Source organism: Pseudomyrmex gracilis, unplaced genomic scaffold, assembly GCF_002006095.1.
Source record: "Pseudomyrmex gracilis isolate BER0280 unplaced genomic scaffold, ASM200609v1 scaffold_4, whole genome shotgun sequence".
Lineage (NCBI taxonomy): Eukaryota > Metazoa > Arthropoda > Insecta > Hymenoptera > Formicidae > Pseudomyrmex > Pseudomyrmex gracilis.
The window spans coordinates 1,466,206-1,486,967 of NW_018020588.1; the positions used below are offsets into that span (position 1 = coordinate 1,466,206).

At 35.9% G+C, this 20,762-nt stretch overlaps 2 protein-coding genes across 9 annotated transcripts in view; one reads left to right on the plus strand and one right to left on the minus strand.

Moving 5' to 3' along the window:
- LOC109856114 (collagen alpha-1(XVIII) chain) overlaps positions 1 to 20,762 on the minus strand; it is a 156,369-nt gene that overhangs the window by 89,978 nt on the left and 45,629 nt on the right. For all 7 annotated transcript variants that reach the window (XM_020431065.1, XM_020431135.1, XM_020431062.1 and 4 more), the window contains exons 3-4: positions 18,279 to 18,547; positions 17,814 to 18,089 (exon numbers count right to left, since the gene is read on the minus strand). In XM_020431065.1, the coding sequence (XP_020286654.1) occupies positions 17,814 to 18,089; positions 18,279 to 18,547 (545 nt within the window). The remainder of the gene's footprint in view (positions 1 to 17,813; positions 18,090 to 18,278; positions 18,548 to 20,762) is intronic.
- The window catches only part of LOC109856166, a 149,681-nt gene that overhangs the window by 81,909 nt on the left and 47,010 nt on the right, over positions 1 to 20,762 (plus strand). The gene's annotated exons all lie outside the window — the stretch shown is intronic.

The following is a 20,762-nucleotide window of genomic DNA, read 5'->3' on the forward strand; positions in this document are numbered from 1 at the left end:
TCTACGCGTTTCAGTGACGTCGGGACCAAAAGTGTTCATTTTTTACTTGCAAATTCTATGCAAAAGCATATCTATATTTTGTTTTGTTTTTTTTTTTTTACTTTGTGTACACACGTGGAACAATTATAGCCCTACGTTATTTCTTTCATACCTTTCATCTTGCAACATGTAAAAACGACAATGTAGGTGCTAAGTACGCAGAAAATGTACGAAGACCCAGTAAAGAGGAGAGCGCGAGCTGTTTCGGCGCGCAAGCCATTCTTATTATCACGTATTACGATGGAGATGAGAGCTCGAGCCGAGCGGAAACCCACCAAGTACGTCACTTCTAACGATAAAGCGACCCGAGCAACCAGGAACACGGTTCTCGCTATTTCTTCGCTATCTCCAGGTCGTACAAGTAGAGACTAAAACACGCGTGCTGTACCGCGTTCTACTCTTATATTTTACCGCTTATATTTTATTCGACCCACTTCTCTGTCTCTCTCTCTCTCTCTCTCTTTCCGAGCAAAGCGCACGATCCAAGTTAAACCGTAATGCGACAAGAGTATTGACATTTTATTCGCTCGAAACGATCGATCGCTATCGGCACGGGAAATATATTATTGCGCGACGGTAGGATCTCCAAGCTCTTACGGCTGATTCATACCGGCCGTCGCTATTATCCCGCTGGCTTTCCGCGACTTATACGTAAGCCGTCAGAAAACGGTATCGCACTTTTCCAAACGGCCTATACCTTTGCCGTACAGAATAGCGTAAGACCGCTACCATCTGAAAAGTAGTGACATATCCGCTAGGAAGTAGTCACCGAGAGTAAGGATCACTCGCGACAACTTGGAGAATACAAAATCAAGTTACTATTTGCGAGATGTCTCGTTTTCTTGAGAATTCGCTGTGACGATATTATCGAATCTGTTTTGCAGGAGAGAGAGAGAGAGAGAGAGAGAGAGAAAAAAAGAAAGAAAGAAAGAAGGAGACTTTCTATTTGTTCACCGAATGGATGTGATCTTTCCTAATTGCTGATTTAACGAAAGGAACAGTCCAATTGGAAGTAAAACGCGAAAATTATTTCGTCATTAATCCACCGCTACCAAATTATTATGGAAATTGATAAATTCACATTGTGAAGAAAGTGTTACTTACATTTGACAAAATAAAAGAAAATAAAAACTTGTATACATTATAAAAGAGCGTACAATTAAGCAAAACGACAGTAAATTACATACAAATGAACATCGCGCTTCGTGTGAATTTACGATCTGAGTTGCACAAATATAACTTGCGTAATTAACTTCTTACTGTTTCTCCACTTTTCTACGTCGAATAAATAATTATCACGATTCGATGCTTCCTATATAAAACAAGTAATACAATTGAGAAATATCGAAAAAGTATCGTTTTATGCTCTTCATTTAATTTGTGTTAAAATCGCGGAACAATTTAATGAGACGCGAACGATATTTATCTATGGATATCATTTTTACGCGATCACAGCCTTTCCCATAAAATATCGATCATTTTCGTTAGCTCGTTTCCACGACGTGGAGATCAGAGACACGACCATCACGAGGACAGCGGATATCCTCGAATTGTTTCGCCCCGATAACGTTTGATACGGCCAATAACGCTTCGTCCATGTATTCGCCTCGAGCTACAACATGACATCGCACCGACTGTGACACCTTTGTCGAGTGTGTTTTCTACTTTTCGCGAAGAACACAACGGAGATACACCACGCAACTGTGTCCTTGCTTGTCCTATTAGTAGATCCATTAGAAGATTATTTGCTTCAAGTGCTAGACACAACTGTACGCTTTCATTACGTTTCTATGTGTTTTATCGCGCCAGATTTTCTTGTCGGTATTTTTCCTTGAATTTAAATATTGTCGAACATTTAACAATCAATAATTTTATCAAAATAAATGTAGTAAAGCGACCGATAAATATTTTTATTTGTGCTTGGAAAAATTAAATTTTTTTAAACACAATTTTCTTAAGAACAGTTGATCTCACAGCAATAATTGCAACTGATGAAGTTAGGAGTATCACTAGTGCAATTATGAAATAGTGAAAGACAAAACGCTATGTTACGTGTAGTCCAAAAGCATGAGTTTCTAGCGAGTTTCTAGCGAGTGACACGAGTTTCCGCAGAACTTCAACTGCAGTTTGCCAACCAACAAATGACGGCGTGCCGCAAAGCTCGCCGTCACACATCTGCACATGATATATTATTTTTTTCTCAATGTTCCAATATAATACTCTCACTCACTCACTCACTCACTCACTCACTCACTCACTCACTCACTCACTCACTTACTCACTCACACACTCTCTCTCTCTCCTGTGAAAATAGGAAAATTTGCGTGCAAATATACAACACAACAAATGCATACGTCATGCTCGTGCACGGTTGGCGAGTACCCGTCTATCTGCGATGCTCTAATTAACGTTTGTTCACTAAATCGTATCGGTGTGAAATTGAAAATAATTTTAGCACAAGCTTTGGTCAATTATAGTACCATATATTTGTCATACAGGCATTTAGTGAAATTATTTTACAATTAAATATACGCTATTCATACGATAATATGACACGATAGCAGTTATATAAAGGGAAGATATGTGTGTGTAAGCGAGAAAAAAGTTTTCTGTATAAATTCAAAATGAAATATATTTTTAGTTGTGTTATATATATTGCAAACTTCAAAGAGAGATATTCTATTTCCTTGTAGAAAGTCTCTTAACATCGATAAAGGCAAAGCTCTCGTCGGCAAATTTAGTCAAGCGTTGCAGGAAAATTTTTTATCGAATTATCAATTTTTACTCTTGCGTCAAGGGAACGATTTATTGCTTTACACTTGGGACACGACGAGATATGAAAATCGATAATCGCCGGGAAAATAAAAATCTGCTGTCTTATGCAGACGCGAGTAAATTGAAACGCGGTATGAATTTAAAACTGTATGTTAGAATAAGATTCGATAAATATTAATAAACATAACGGGAAGGAGGAGAGAGAAAGGGAAGGAGAAAGAGGAATTAAAATGCTGAAATATTGAAAAAAAAAAAAACTATTTTGTGTTCAAAAATATACTTAAAACAATATCAGTATTCTTATTTCTAACACTTTTTTTATATTTTAATAAATGTCAGTTCTTTTTCACTAATAAAGTTGTAATTTAAATTATATTATAGATTACGAGTTATATCGCATAATGATTCTGCTATTCGTTGCGAATATAAAAGGGGTGGCAGTACTTCTCCGACCGTTTAAGAGCGTTTCTTAAGAGAAGGCGACTGTTTAGATGGTCATCTTTTGATTGCCGGGATTTATACGATCAGATAAGTCCAACTCCAATTCGCCTTAGAATCGGTAGTGCCAGCTGCGCATCTCACTCTTTGGCAAACTCGGGAAGATCCAATCTTCTCGTTCACGTCCTTTTTCCACTTTCGCGCGCGATTGTCGTCTCTCTACTCTCTCTGTTCTGTTTATCTTTCGCACTCGTTTTCCTTTAAAGATATCTCGAATCGTTTTCGGAACATGCGTCTGGCGAACATGCGTATTGTAGCTATATTTAACTTGCGACAAACAATTGCTTTTGTATACGAGAAGTATATATCGCTAAGTAAATAAGAAAAAAATGGATTTTCTTAGTTATTAAATATGTACATGCGTTATTTGCCAAACTTATCAAAAAACAAACACGTGTCATACTGTGCAATTATAAACTATACTGTAAAGCAGAACATAGATTAAAATAAACATGAATGATGAAGGATGCGTAATAACACATCGTAATATATTACGCTGTGTAACGTGAAATAATGAAATATTTTCTTCCACGCCGCGCGGCCGGGGTTGCAAATGGTTTGCGATCGACGCCGCAACTTATCGATTAAAGCGCTATATAAAACGCTCTTTTGCTCTTTAACATTTTGCGATTACGATATTAATCTACTATCGGTGTAATCTCACCATTTCCTTTACTTATTCGTCGAAAATTGTTTCTTGAAAAAATCTCATGTAATCTACGTTAAAAAAATTCTTGAAAAATTGAGATCTGTTTTAAAGCTTGTTTTAAATTTGATATATTAAAATTGAATAGAAACTTTGATTAGAAAACTAAATTGAAATCATCTTTATTTTTACTACAAATAGAAATAATATACGTTTCATGAACATAATAATATAATTATACTTAAATGAGTTCTTATTTTAAAAAAGATTGTTTTTTGCCAAAATATAATTCAATATTCATCAGTTTTCAGTGTATTTTATGTATATATATCGATTGACTCGGTTGAGTGTATTATATGTATATATATATATATATATATATCGATTGACATCGACTTTGTAATTGCGTTACCAACAGAAAAAATAATCAAAATAAAAATTCGCTGCATTCGCGAAGCTAGTCTAATTTATTCTTCAAAATGGTTACAACAAGTCTGTGCGATTTCCAGCAATTAATCTCGCTCGTCGATTTCTCGATAACAAATCCCCGGAGCAGCCGTACACAATTCGAACATTAAATTGGACCAGTAAATAAATTCAAAAGCTGACCGATCTTCCCTCTCGAAAATAAAGCGACAAGCGAAGAGAAAGGGAACACGATACGGCACGACGCTCAGAGTATGAGGGCTCGTTCGAAATAGTCCCGAAGGTAAAATCGGAAAAATGCGTCTATATAAGCTTTTATTTCGCGCATCCAGGGCGTGTCGGCAAAATTTAATGGACGTTTTGTTCATCGTTTCGGAAGTTTTGCGCGGCAGAATGCCCGGGAGGCGACTTTCTAATTCGATCGCTAATGTCACCCAGGAAATTTACAGCGCTAAAGTTTATCTTACTGGTTAATTCCACCGGCTACGTTTCTTCCACTCTGTCGATACGCTCATTTCGAGTTTCTCGCGGGATCCTCTCGCGAGTTTTAGCCCGGATTCCAGCTCGTGGACATAAATGCAGTTGCGCGGAGAAGTCGAGCCAAACTTTGCGGTTCTTCTTTCTCGCGTTGATTGCGGTATTGCGACCGTAAATTTGTGATTAATAAAAAAAAGTAGTTTTTCTCGATTATAAAAATGTAATATCAATCGAATCTATACTATCGAATTTTCGACTAGGAAAAAATCGAAAATCATTAAAAAAATTTGATTTTCAAATAATGGTTTATCAAATAATAGATTTGCAAAAGTTGTATATATCTGGTCTAGTGGCAACTAAACCAGTAACGCCATTCATTGCTACGAGAAATTATTGAATCGCACGTGTGCACGCTATACGTTTAATCGAATGAATGCTCATCTGCACGAGCATTAAACAAACGCGGGATAGAATTTATTTCCCTCGAGACGACACGCACGCGACGATTAATCGACAGTGAAGTTCGATCGCTTTATCGTCTGCGCCTGTTAACCGATTTTTATCGGTAACGACGAATAGTCTATGAAGTAACATATACCAGGTTTTATTATTTAAATTTCATCTTTGACTACATTTACATTTGAGAGAGTCGGTAGATGTTGGTTGAAAACGAAAAACAGAGAGAAGAAGTAATAAGACGTAGAAAATAAATTGTGTAGAGGCGCCAGAAATGTAAATGTGTTCTTACCAGCAAGCAAAAAGTAAGAAAAAAAATCTCATTTTATTGGTAGGTACAATATCCAGTGAGTGCGCGACAATAAATCGACGATGCGAGCATCGCAAATCCAGCTTTTTGGAAAATTAAACCTTTCTAAATCTCATGTCCCCCTCCTAGCGTCTCTTTACCTCACGAAATAGCCACGTAATGTCCTTTCTACCTTCTAGCTCTCCCCTCTCTTTTATTTATATATATATATATATATATCGTCTATTTATTTGCTATTGGGAAGGCTTTGGTGGCATACCGCTGAATGCAAGTGTGCGTATATACGTGAGTATCTGTGAGCGTGTGTATTGAGAATAGAGGGAACCACGGTGTGTGTACTGCGATATATCTTTCTCCGGAAAGAAAGTATTCGCAACGAAAACGACCAGGCGAATGGTTGAAAATCGAAAACATATTCTATCCTTTTCAGATACCGACAAGTAAATTACTTTTATCGCGCTATCTTCTATATCGATCCGCAGCGCAAAAATATCTCTCAAAACGGTCAGGAAATTTTAATCAATCGACTTACTAAGTGTATACATCGACGACTACTCGATAATTCTGCTCGTTAACAGGCGAGATTATTTTTGCTGCAACTGAATTATGCGACTTATTATATTGTCGGGAGAATACACCAAGCATGCAACCTAAAATTAGCTTCTGAGAGTTGAATTTACTTTAGCAACAACTAAGCATTTCGTCTTGCGCCATAGAATCACAAAGTGTTAACACCGTCGTCTTAGAACAATTCAGTATTTCACACCGAGTGAACAGTAAAATTATCGTAGCAGAGACGAATCGCGCCTAGTTCGCCGCTCATCCATTCATGTGCACATTTATTTATCTTAGTCATAAAAATAGAAAAAAAAAAATAGCTTGTACATTGGCTTGGCAAACGGCGAGTAACGTTTTCACAGAGCCATCAAAACTTTCTTCCGGTATTCTCTCAGGCACGGAATAAAAGGCGCGCTTTGACTTTATAAAGCCGTACCACGCTGTTGTGAAAAAGAGAAAAGCCGTCACACAGCGCAGCCGTTTACCTGAAAAGTGCGCACTTCCGTCGCTTTAAAGTAATTAACAAATATTGCGTAATGAGAGGAAAAGCGGTATAATAGCAAGTCCGGCAATGTTCGTCGAAACCTTATATTTCCGACTGCATTTTTCTACAGTTGCAGAAGAGTTTTTATTTAACTGAAAAAATTATCTTAAAACTATGCAGTGCTGCGTAATTAGTGCCTAATACTAAAAAAGAGAGTAATAATTAAAAGAATATAAGATGAAAATTATATCGGTAATTTGTTGCGAAGCTTTAATATGTGTGAACATATTAAAGGTGTCTAAAATAAAACAAGAAAGTAATGAGTAGAAATGTACGTATACCTTTTATCAGATATATTGTTCATAATTCTTGAAAGAGTAATTACAAATGAAATGGAAAGAACACAAAGAACTATTTTAACTTCAGGCCAAGTCGCGTTATTATGCACTGTTTCTTTCTAATTAAAAAATGCACAGGATTGTATACACAAATGACAGAGAAAGAAAGGAAAAAAGAGAGAGTAGAAATGTAACAATAATTAATTACTTTCTTAATATAACAAAAGTTTTATTTTATGTTTTTGTGAAATTTTCTTTACTAAAGAACATTTTGCTTCAATAGAAAAAGATGAAATATAATAAAATATATATAGCGCGACACACTTGCGATTGATAAAAATTTCAATCCGCTTTGATTTTTCATAGCTCCCCCCTATGTGAATATTTGCGCAATCGCTTTCCCGACGAACGACATGAAATGCTTGAATAAAAATTGCTTCTTTTATCCGCGCACTGCACCAATTTTGAGATCCGCGCTGGTTTGTTAATGCATGCTTTACACAACAGTTAGTTTCTTTTTTAAACGACCGCAAACTATTTGTCAAACAAACTCGAGCAACAACAGAGGCATGCGAGCGTGCCAACCGTCAAAAATGTCAAAGTGCCAAAATGTCAAAATAGTAATCAATTCTGAGCCGCAAAGTTTTATTTTCTGGGATTTTTGCCCCGCGAGTACAGTTGTAAAAGCAACGCGCGCGTTTATTAATTTCGCCGATGGTATTGTTTAAATATACGATGCACGCCTATGTGAACAGTTTTTGCAATTGTAACGTGTGTCCTGAACAGTACGTGTACTAGATACGTTTGCTACAAGATACATAAATATTTGAAAACATTAAAAGAAAAAATTTCAATTTCGAGAAAACAACAACCACTTGACAGTTTTCACTGTGTGCCAGGTTATATTAATCGGTATTATTAATTACTTAATAGTATTCCATTGACACAATCAGCGGAATGTTTGTGTAAATTACCAATATTTATTCAACAATCCTGCGCAACTGAGATTTCTGTTGCTAAGTGAATTAGTAGTAATTACTACGATGTAGCGCTACATTACCAACACGATACGTTGATTGTCTACATCGTTTTATTTTTATACAAAAGTTTGGTACAAAAGTTGAAAAATTATTTTATTATTATTTCTGTAGTACGATAGAGATAGAAAAATATAATATAAGAATGAATTATTTTCTTAATACAATAAAAATTCTCATTTTTACTACGAGAAATTTATTTAACGCTATATAATACAATTTAGCTTTCTTTTTATAGACAAAATGTACATTATGGACTTTCACGGCTTTCTCGTTGACAACGTGAAGTAACACGCGCACAGTCGATTCAATGAATTAATTTGATCGATGGTGGTAATTGCCGCCGGTTGTTTTTCGGTGGCAAACAACTGATAGACAATTATATCGCGTTGTTTCGCAGGTAGAAGCGACGCGCGAGTGCAAACAGTCGATCGAAAATAAAGTGAATTTCGCGGGATGGGCGGGAAACGAGAAAAAATGTTCGGGAAGAATTTGCTTATGCTAATTCAACATACGCCGATCGCATTTTAATTAGTCAACGATTGCATCGTGTCGTGACGCGAGGGTTTGTCGACGGATTTTGCATTTTCGGTGCTTCCTCTTGATTACTCGCAAATTTGCGGCCGACACAGATTGACAAGATAATGTTTTAGTTAGCTAGTGACGATAATCGGGAATACAGATGCGATATTGCAATGCATATTAATCCGCAATTCATCATCAGCGAAATAATTTTGCACATTTTGTGAATATCCGAGTATACTCATCGACATCATTGCAAGGATGTACAAAATACATTTTTTTTAAATACATTTTTCATAACGTTATTTTGACAACAAAAAAACGGCTAAATTACATAAAATCATGTTAAATATTCCGTAGTAGCAAGGCTAGGGTGGCTTTTCGACTTTTCAATTTTTTTCGCGTCACCTTCTAGAATGGTTCCAACTGCTAAAACAATAATCTGTGATGAAAGTTAAGCGTATATTTCAATATTATTATTTTTTTCTCTTTATCTCATTTCTTTTCTGTATTGATTATTTTCAGTGTTATTCGGTTAGAATCGCGGAATTAACGAGGTAATTTTAATTATTAATTTGGATAACCGCAATACGCGCGCGTGCACGTACACGCACACACACACGCAAATCATAAAATTACCTCGCTATATCATTTGTTAGGAAAGCAGCACAATTATATACTTAAAAAATATAATAAACAGCGAGATTAAATTTATTTGTGTAATCAGAAATTATTTGCTTAACTCTGTACTACACCTGCTGAAAACGCGAACATATAAGAATTGCAGAGTTTAATAACACTTTGTGACATCAATTATTAATATGTACAAAATCTGGTTTTCGTAAAAAGACTTTAATATTTTGGTAAAAATAATTCTTAGTCGCAATCACATTGTGTTCGAATTCGATCAAAACTCAATAATTTAGCAACAAAGAAAGTGATGATAAATGAAATATTTAGGTGAATCTGAAAAAGAAAATATAGAGATAGTAACTATGTTGAATAACCTAGATTAAAAACACGTAAATACTATTCTACTAACAAAGTCGAGTTACAGTTATTTAAGGTAAAATGAAAAAATGTTTGTTAAGGAAAGAGAACTGATAAAAAATGTATAAGATATACACGGTGAAAATAATTACGATGATAAATTGAAGAAGATAAGCGCGGTAAACAAATATTTACTTAAGTTTTGAAAAGTACACTCTTTAGTAAAAACTTACAAGTCTAAATGATGAGAAATAGAGACGTGCTCTTTAAAGGATAATCTGTTGAGTTTAAGATTAATTTCCAGTTCTCATTCTCATAAATGCCGCTGAATGCCGCGCATTTAGTCGAAAGCACGTTCAAGTCCGTCGAAAGACAGCCTGCAAATTGCGTTCACGCGGTACCACCTCTCTGTCTATCTGCTCGATCGAGAATCTTTTCACTCTTCGAGAGCGACCGGTTTAATTAACTCGCGGCGAATCCCTTGCGCCGCGCGCCGGGCGAAGAAAACTCTTTCCCGGACGCGCCCCGTTAAATTCCTAAACAGCCGGCTAATTACTTTTCCATCGCGTTTCCGGTTTACCGCGCGCATTCAAGATTTTCCGAAAAGCGCGAGAAAGGAAAGTTTGTTGTTTGCGTCCGTGCTTAGGCGTTCAAAGGTTAACGTTACCACGATGGAAATCCACCTATCTTTGTGTGCCGTGGATTTATTCGCATAATCGCGAGCCAAGTTTTTCGATGAACTTCGTCGGCATATAATGAAGTTCAATCGTTTCGCGGGATGCGATGGGATATTGACGAACTTTTATGAATCCGCCGCGTCCAACTCGTGAAATTTATCGTCGATTCTCGTCGCCGGATAAGTTATCGCCAGAACTAAAACTAATTTTCTAGGCAATGCAGAGCTTTACTTAAGCCATTTATTTTTCAAACGGCATAAGCTATATAAAACTTGACAGATAACCAGGTGAAAAAAGACCATAAATCACATTAATAAGATTTAATAATCTTTTCTCTCGCGTAACCTCTTTTTTTATCTGCTACCATTTTAATAAGCATGCAAGAATTTTTTTATACATCGTTATTTTAAACATACATAGTTATTACTCTTTGAAAAAATTTAATTTACAAAATTACATTTTTTAAGGAATTTTATTTTAATTTGTTATATTTTGAAGTATTAAAATTTCATGTAACTACCAAATGGTATTTCGTCATTTTTCACATCTGCATTTTTACAAGAAGTGCAGAGAGAAGTGTCTAATTACAATAGTTATTTATTTATTTATTTGCAGCATTATCTCGTCTTAAAGATATATTAAAATATTTTAATACATTTTGTAGCTCAAATATTCTGAAAATATCCAATGACAAATGTGTCACTTCTGATGTTGAACACATTATAGACATAAATAGACATAATACCTGTTTAAATAAAGTTTTACAATTATCGCCTATGTCACGTCGAAAATAGATTGTTCATTTAACAGCGCGTTAAACCAACAGGAATGATCAAATTATCATGACGTTATTAATTCTATACTCACATCAACTCATTTAATAACACGTTAAACAGATGTAAATTATCTAAATTATTGTCGTGGTTCAACAAACATGCTTATTCGCTCATGGCAAATACATATATGTATATATCCAGCTGACAAACGGATACAATTAGAAAGAGAAAGAGAAGAGAAGAAGGAAAGGGAAAGGACTTTAAGACAAAATACATAGAACAGCTTTTGTAACAGCAATTAATAAAATGCTGCAATATTTTTACAAAATTTCTCATATCTCTTGTCAAATTATTACGATATTTAGTTTACATACATCTATTATCTTTATTATTTGAGCGTTAAAAAGTACCACTTGAAGTCTTAGCTTTTGAGAACGTAATTTCTTCGATAGCTTTGTATCGAGACTCGGTTAGTAGATTCATCGCAAACGCGCACAGGACAATTTAAATAAAAAGAGCGGAGCTTCTTGTTTGAAGAGCTCTCTCTCGTCGTCGTCGCTGTCGCAGTTCGAGGTAAGAGAGCACTGATCGAAGAGAAACTGCGGCGCGGCCGAATGTAATTTATTCGGAATCGATAATCAATTTACTATCCGTTGCGCGTGCGGAACAACACGCGCCGGCCGTTCCGTGTCACGTGGGCGAGAAAAGCGGCAGAACAAGGAGCTGAAGACAGAATACGGGAAACTAGATGTATGTAGGTAGGTGGTGCGAACAAAATGGGACCGAGAGAGCGGCGGTTATGGCAAGAAAATAATCCGCGTCCATCAGTATTTAAATTAGTTTCGCCGAAGAGAAGAGCGAAACGAGGCCATCCCCATTGGTTTCGCGCGGTTCTGCATTTTGTTCATTCCGCGTCTATTCACAGTCATAATCCAGCAAATTGGAGATAAGAGACGCCACCGTCGGCTTGCGGTACGCAGAAATCATTATTTAATGAAGTGTTATATCTATATTGTCCGCGTCATTTCTTCGACCATTTTATCTACAAAATATTATTTGAGTGTGACGTCGTCTTTCCCTCTGTTTTACGTTCTACCAAAAGCGTGTAACATCAAATATGGATTTTCTCGTAAAGAGCGTGCTTAATGTTTCACAATTGTGTGTGTAAAAAATTAAACAATTTACCACAACATTAATATTTATTTAAAAATCTTAATATAGACTAATGAATTTTAATATCTTGTTTAATTATCTTCTTTAGTCACAATCTGAGCGATGTGATGAATTGTATCAAGGAAGGAAAATTTTAGTGCATCATAGTCAACGCTAACTGACGTTGATGCTGCAGAGCTTATAATGTAAGCTTCAACATCTTCGTTATTACAGATTTATTAACCGTAAAGAGAAAGCTCAATCAATCTGTTGGTCAAACTCGGAATGGCATTTTTACTTTTCTATTTCTTTCCTGTTTTTAAAACATTCAAAAAGTTTACGCAAGCCAAATCGTTGTGAATATATTTAATGGAGATGCTCCTTTTCCTTTCTTCTTCCGGAGAAAGTTCCGTGATCCAACCGGTAAAGATTGTCGGAAGAGAGAGAGAGAGAGATGGATCGTAACCGTCTAATGCTTTTATCTAAGCGAAATGAAGGTGATGCGTGATGTTGCATCGCACGTAGCGGTATATGAAAACGCAGGATGCGCGCATCCTTGCTCTCTCATCGCTCATTTTGTTTGCGATAACGCGTAATATTAAAACGTGGCGTACCTACGCGATCGCCGGAATAACTTAGCGGAATACTACAGATTCCTGAGATTTTTGGATCCTGTGAAAAATGATTTATGTATACACGTCCAACAATCGCTCATTTTCGTTTTCTTTTCTCACAAAGTCCATTTTCACCTCTAATTGTAAGAGACTTTTTCTTTTTTTGTATCGTATATTTGCGATTTATTAAACCGTTATTAGAAATAAACATCAGAATGAATCTCTACGTCTCATTTCATAAGACACCGCGATCTATAGTTTGGGATAATGTAAGATAAATCTAGTAAAACTCGGTCAGTTCTTTATCACCAACGAAAGAAATGATTTTCACTGTTTCGTTAATCCGTTGATTAAAGTCGTTAATTTTTACAGCTATATTGTTAGTGTGCAATTATCCCCGTGATTATACAATAATGAAGGTATATGAAGTTGTTACAGCGGACCCGGCTGCTCCTAAATAGCTAATTTCTTCTAATGAAGTAACCTTCGCGCACCAACGCCAGGCTCGTAATGGTTCTCGTTGCGAGAACGGAAGTGGCACGAGCGAAAAAAAAACCGCAGGTCTGGTCGCATAGTTAAAATTTTATGATCGCGCGTATCGTATTTACGACCGGCTAGAGCAAAGGCACGTGAATCGTCATTAAAAGTATCTTCAATGGCGCCGCTTTAATTAACGTCGACGAAATAAGTCGCGTGCTCTGAGGTTAATTATAGTGGCTGTCTATACCGTTTTCAAGATAACATATAAACAGACTTGTTTTGGTTCACCGTTGAAGGTTAATTGTTGTATTAATATAACAATGACTAAAAAACTTGCGTTGTCTCGCAAAAAAAGAAAATGATTACTCGTTAAAAAGAACATCAGAGCTTCAGTAAATATTATTGATTTATTAGTCCAAACGTGCACGCATTTATGTATTTTCAAAACATTTTAATTTAAAAGTTAAGTGAGACACCATTACGTGGTAACCTACTTTTGAGAATATTCCCATTAGTCTATTTACGAAGCATTTAACGATCTTTTATACAGGCTGTTTTTTTCCTTTTTTTTTTTTTTTTTGTATACACGTTTGAACTAATATATAGAAGAGATTAACATTTTTTCCAGCTAAAAATAGCTACCAATTTCAATAGAGATTCCTCGAGCGATATGGTTCAACTGAATACTGAGCGTGCATAAACCTCTGCTGACGTTTTCTGCGAGATACTAATTTCTTACATGGAAACGATCGTTCTTTTTCCCGGCAGAGCACGCATTCTGTATCAAAGCTCGTCAGAGAAAACGAGACCGGTCGAGACCGCTGCTTTTATCCGAGTGGTACAACAGGCCCTTGCTATTCCGAGACTCTATATTCTCATGTTCTGGGGGAGTTGCTTATGCCATGCGGGCGCACGATGCACTTCGTCCTCGTTACGTTCTTCCCCGCCCTCTCTTCTTCTTATGCGGATATCCCTTACTGAGACGGAGGTAATGGCGTAACCCCAACGGAAGATCCTCGGGGCATTCTTATCGCGAAATTCGCCTCGCGCAAAGCAACGTACTAATTTTTTTGCGTTCCATCGCGCTGTGCACCGCTGTTTGCAGCGCTGCTGCTCTGTTTGTAATAATACGACGTAATTAAAGGGCCGCGCGCGGGTTAATGGCACGTTTTTCGTCGTAGACATTAGACGCGCCCGGAATCCTTTTCTTTTCTTATTTCGTCTAGTTTTTCCCGCGTCAAAAGTACATCTTTTTCTCGCTAGAAAATCATCAGTATATCTTATCATGTAGTAAAAATCCTGTAATTTCGCACGCGATATCGGAATATAACGTCGCGCGTAACGTCGTCACGAGATTTGTCTTCTTTTCGCGATGACTTTTCAGACGTTTCGTAGAGGTAGAAACGCAAATTCTATGCAAATTCGAGCATCACGTAGAAGTTAGTTTCGCGGTGCTAACATAATATACTGCTGACATATTTCCGAGGCAAAGAGAGTATATGTGGATATCGTAGTGTGTTATCGTAGTCGCAAACCAACATTGTTGTATGAGTATTTTTTGGAAATATACAACAGACGTAGATGTTGAATTTTTTTCTAATGTTCTTCATTCTTTTTAATAACTTTGTAAAATATTTAAATCATCTCTGACTCAGGATAGATACCTATTTTCACACACTGTAAACTTTTTAGATATTTGAGGTAAATTCACATTTGCATACATACCGGATCTTAATTACGGGTTTTGGAGCATTCCGCGCATATTGCGGACGCCGCTGTGGAGATGAACCGCAGGCACAGCAAAATTACCCAAAACACTCGGGATAATTGCGGTTCCATGGAAGTCAATCGTTTCACTCACGGAAGTTGCAATTCTGTCAATAATTTATCGATAAAACATTGAATTTTCTAAAGTGCAAAATAAAATTCTCAGGAAAAAAACAGTTGTTTCGAGGAAAAAGAAAATGTTTGATGTCTCTTTTTCAAAAATGAATATCGTCCTATGTATTTGGTAATCTCTTATAAAACTTTGCGCACACGCACAAGTAAATACACGTAGCCGTTACGTTAACCCTGTTATTTCTGCCATATAAAATACGAACGTTGTGCTGTCTCCAGAGAAAATGGTAGCTCGTATACGGCGTCTTCCTTGTGGAACTACCACCTTGCAAAACACTTATCGTCGACAGCGACGTCACGCTACAATTTATAGAGATTAGCCCGCGAGAACTTGCGAATCGTGTGCCGATCGGAACGTCTACGAAACTTTTCTGTCGCGCTGTTATCCCCAAAAGACATAAAAAAGTCAGACGAGACGCAGGAAACAACATTGCAAAGGAAAAACGACAGTGGATACAAGATAAGAATGTATCTCGAGTGCAATGTCTCCTTGTCGCGCGCAAAGGTACAACAGAAGAAATCGTGAAAATCATATAACAGTATTTTTTTTTCCTACTATAAAATAACGTGAAATAAAAAATTTTTTTTATAAATACACCGTGCTTTCCAAACACATCAAATGTTGTCAGGCCAATAATATACGCATGACCTAGTTCGTATATCCATATGCATAACAAATAGCACTTATATATGTGCGTTCACAAATTATGGTGATATATATTGATAGCTTTCAATTTTTACGATTAAAAATGCAAAAGAGAAATGGCTATATCCGAGCAGTAATCATCCATTTTCACAACTTTATAGCGCATAAACGTAATTTTGCAGCCGCGAGCGTCAATTATTTATCACCATTTAGATTGCTTGTCACTCAATTTAATTTGATTTAAATATCAAAATAATTTTACCGTCGAAACAAACGAACATATTTATAAATTATTTTGTGCTCATTTTGTTTTCTCCTTAATAAATTACTGAAAACATCTTACATAAATTTGAAATTGCGTACGTCTAAAAAACAATTTGCAAAATATATTATTTACTTAAACAAGTGCAAAGTTCATTTAGTAAACGGAAATTATAACAAATCTGCAAATTGTTGTTTTAAGTTTCTTAAAATAACGCGTGAAGTAGATAATTATTACAGAAGAGAGAAATTTTTGTCGCAAGATTAAAGCAATGCTACGTAACTGATGCGAAATATTGCATACAACAGTCCGCCTATTATCGAGAATAACTAATTAACGAAGGATCGAATAAATCAATGTATTTCATGCATCGATGTGCAACACGTGGCTCTTGTGTAGATAATCATATTGCGTCAGGATGAGAAGTAATTATCTTCTCTCATATCGACGATATGTAATCATGCTGTCCTCGACATTAATATGATATTGAGGGTCTAAAGGACTGCAATGATACATAAATATTATTCTCGTACTCTCTCCATGTTGGACAATATTAATTATTTGAAGCACTGATACGAAAAGAATGTATTTTAACACTTTACAACGCGCATTAAAGGGACATTTTGTCAATCTTATTGTTATTATTGTATATTATTTACATTATATCTCTTCTTCTGAATCTCAAATTACCATTAATATGTTATTGTTCATAAATTGCTCGTTGCATCACGATCAATGAAAATTTTGCGAGTAATTTTATTGTGTATGAAATTTATCGAGTTACTCGAGTGGTCATTTAAAAAGTTAAAAAAAAAGAGACAACAGATTTTTAACACCAATGTATAGAATTTCGACGAGATATTTCGTACACTTACCACTTCTCTACTGTTTTTCCTTATTTTGATGGCTCTCCACGACCGCGCCATCTTTTATATCTTGCTGTATGTTTTACTTATTTTATTTATTTTAGGAAGTGCTGGATACGATATTAAATTCTTAAAAGATATATCAGTATGATTTTATTTAGTCATGACTTGCAACTTTTAATTCTACGTTAAAGCCATTAAATTTTATTTAAATTTTCTGACTCTGGCTCTCTTAATATACAAAACTCGTGAAACAAGTTAATCCAAACAAATGAGGAAAATTTGTAAATTTCCAAACAAATCATTTTTGTCTCGATAATATCTTGTCCGGAATTATAAATTTGATGTATTTAATGATAGGTACGATGGACACAATATGAGTTACCTCTTCTAACAATGCATGAGATTTATCTTTAAATGTAGTTAGAACTACCGCAATACGAAAGCGGATTTGGCAAATGCGATATCTTCCAGTCTTCGTTTTTAATGAATTCGTTCGTAGTCCGTGAGTAAACGGAATCGATTAACTGACGTATCCGAAAACGAGACGAAAACGATATTGTTCAGGAAATACGCATGGCTTCACGAAACGAAACTAACTCACGCTGACGTTTGCACCGTGCCAGTGTTTTGCAAATTCACACAAACTGTTTGTTTCATATCAGTCGAGTAAAAATTGCATTTTGTGCACGTGAGGCTGTTTATTCACGGTGCTTCGTTACGCACTGTGAGTGCAACTATGTCGATTTCGATGGAAAATATCCTCAGTGCACAACAAGCGCCGTTCGTTTCGTTCGATGGAGCCACGCACGGACGCTTGTGGCGTCCATTTTATTATTGCAAAAACGATGAACGGAAGACGTGCACGCGCGCGCAGATACTCACGTCGTATCGTTCCTGGATGTGCGGGCCGGCTTGCGCTATGTACAACGTACTGGCAGTGTCGAATACTAATTCCTGCGGGATTCTGGTAACTTTTTGCCGAGCCATCTCGTGGCAATTGAAATATAAGGTGACGTCGTTGATAGAAACCTTAATGACAATCTTTGACCATTTCTTTGTGAGCTTCGGTACGGTAAATTTTGCCACTTCTTCCGAGTGCGAATGCTCGTCCGAGTTTGTGTAGACCAGCGAGACGTTCTGGTTCGAACCGGGCCCGTCCTTCAAGTATTATCAGGAAAATATAACACTTATGTTAACAGCCATAACTTACTTACGTAACTCAAATATATAAGAGGAGATATGTACAAATATATAGCATAACACTATTTTCATAAAATTTTAATAGAGAAAGTTCGTAAATAATTGGTTGCAAGCAAAGTTACAGGCGGATATTATTATATAACTTACCGAAATTCTAATGCCCAATTGGACAACAGTTTCGAAGGGATTAAGGACGGCGAAGAGATAGCTCGTTCTGAAGGAAGTCGGCTTGAATGTGGCCGCCAGAGTAAACTCGGCTGGCAACTTTTGCGGAAGGTACAATCTGTAAGGTTGTTTCACCTCGGAGCCAGGTCGAAAACCAAATGCTGGAAATCCATCTTCGCCGTCCTCTATGTAAAGATTATTATCGTCCGTCATCAAAAACAGTGACGCCTGCATTAAATCATAGACTACTTCTGAAAACACAAATGTCAATAATTTCTATTAAATCGTGTAATTATGGAAAAATTATACAAACTATTATACACATATTGATATGGTGTTCAAGTTCTAACTAATTAAACTAACGATATTATTAATAATATTAAATCAAAATATCTCCTGCGTAAATTGGTTAGATCATGTATATATACATTAGGTATTTAGGACAAAGATTATTTACGCAAGTCGAATGGGAATAAAGTTAATTAAGAAAACTGTTGAGAACGGGACATTTCGTGAAAAAGAGTTTGGGAGCGAGAAAACTACGGACGAGTAGTTCCGAGTGAATGTAGAAACTTTAATTAATTTTTCACGCGCGCGGGTTTTAAGAGTTGTGAGAGAGATTAGTAAGTGATATTCTAATAAGATTATTTTTAGAGAAAAATTATGTCTAAAGACTAATGTAGCTAGTTTGTAAGTTTGTCGACTGTGCAAAATCGCGATACGTTCGGAAAATCAATAGGCAAAAGAATAAAATTTTCATTTTTAAATAATGATAATCACAACGACAAGAAGTAGCATAGCGCTAACTGTAAAGTACTATGATCCCTGTATGGCAGTCCGTGCATGGCATGATTAAGATCATAATTCTTTAATGTGTACAACAACACCATTTTGCTCCCCATGCGTCATGCTCCGATCCATGACACCCGATACATCGCGTGATATTCCACGGCTGAAAGCTCGATAACCGATATTTATTGTCGGGGACACGAGTCTCTCGCTGCAGTAAATCGCATTAAAAATCCTTCAGGCGACCAGACGTCGACACGCTCGACTAGTCATTGCTAAAAGACGCTTCCTGTTGCACTAAATCAAATAGGATACTATTAGTATCGGATGAATGATTCATTAACAAATACTAAAATAGAGATGTAATTATTGCTTTCGATAACCACATAAACATCGTCGTTCATGAAGATCGTATTATTACTTATATATAGAGAAAAACTTTTTTTCTCGTATATAAAAAGAATATTTGTGAATTTGTAATTGTATGGTTTTTTTGGAAAGAAAAGTTGAAATATTTTACTTTTAACAAAATTTATTTTTATTTTGGAATAGTACTCTATTTAGATTAAAAAAAAAAATAAAGTAATATTCTATACTCGTGCTCGCTTCATATTTTTTCTCATACATTCTCCTATCATAAGCAGCTGCACTAACAACGAAATTCGTGAGCAACCTAAAAATGTCCGATGAAAATACAGGTAACAGCGTGTCGGCGTACGTGCAGGCAGGTTAAATTATCGCCACGCCAGAAGTAATTTCCAAATTGCATTTGGCTGCACCATATTCTCGTGTAACATATTCTATGGGCAAAAGCTTTGAGTGCCCAGCGAGTTCTGGTTTTCGTTGCCGAACGAATTCTGATTTTCGCATTCAATTTGTTGTTCATAGATTGTATTTTCGTCAACCGCGCAATGTTGTTTTTTTTTTTTTACGAAAATAAACTATTTTTTTATTCCAACACACAAACAGCAAATATGAAACTGAACGATGTTCGTAAAATATAAGTTGTTTATTTCTTTTCCATTTCAAAATGGATAAAGATGCAATAGAATACATATGTTTTCTCTACATTTGTTTTGAAACTTGTTTGGAAGGCCTATAACCACAGTAAGAAAGATTTCAATGCTTGATGGATTGCAGGAATTGATATGCACGGTGATTTGAACGCTAGTGCAAGAACTATTCGAACACCTTCCTCCTACGCGTGTATACGTGCCTACCGTAGATCTTTATTTTGCGTCAAAATTTTGCGATAAGTTCTAATTATTTTGAAGGTCAAATTAGATAGCACAGTATAAATTATCAAAAGAGATGTAGATAATAATTAAAACGCGCGAACGACATTTATGATCTTTTAACGCATCTCACGAACATACGTACATTCTATTGTTTTTGATTATCGCTATACGAATATGAAGAGAGCACGTTCGCAGGAATAAAATTCCAATTACAAATTATTTAAATTTTGTTTATGTTTAATTTATTTTAACATTAATTAATACTTTTCTCAATAATTTTATCACTGTAGAAGTCAAATGTGTCACAATTAGCGGATATATTCAACACCGTCAAATTCTCAACACAACAAAATTATAAAAATATGAGAAATGTACTATTAATAATAATGTAAATTTTCGCGAGTGGTTATTATTACGTTTTGAAAATTATTATACTTAA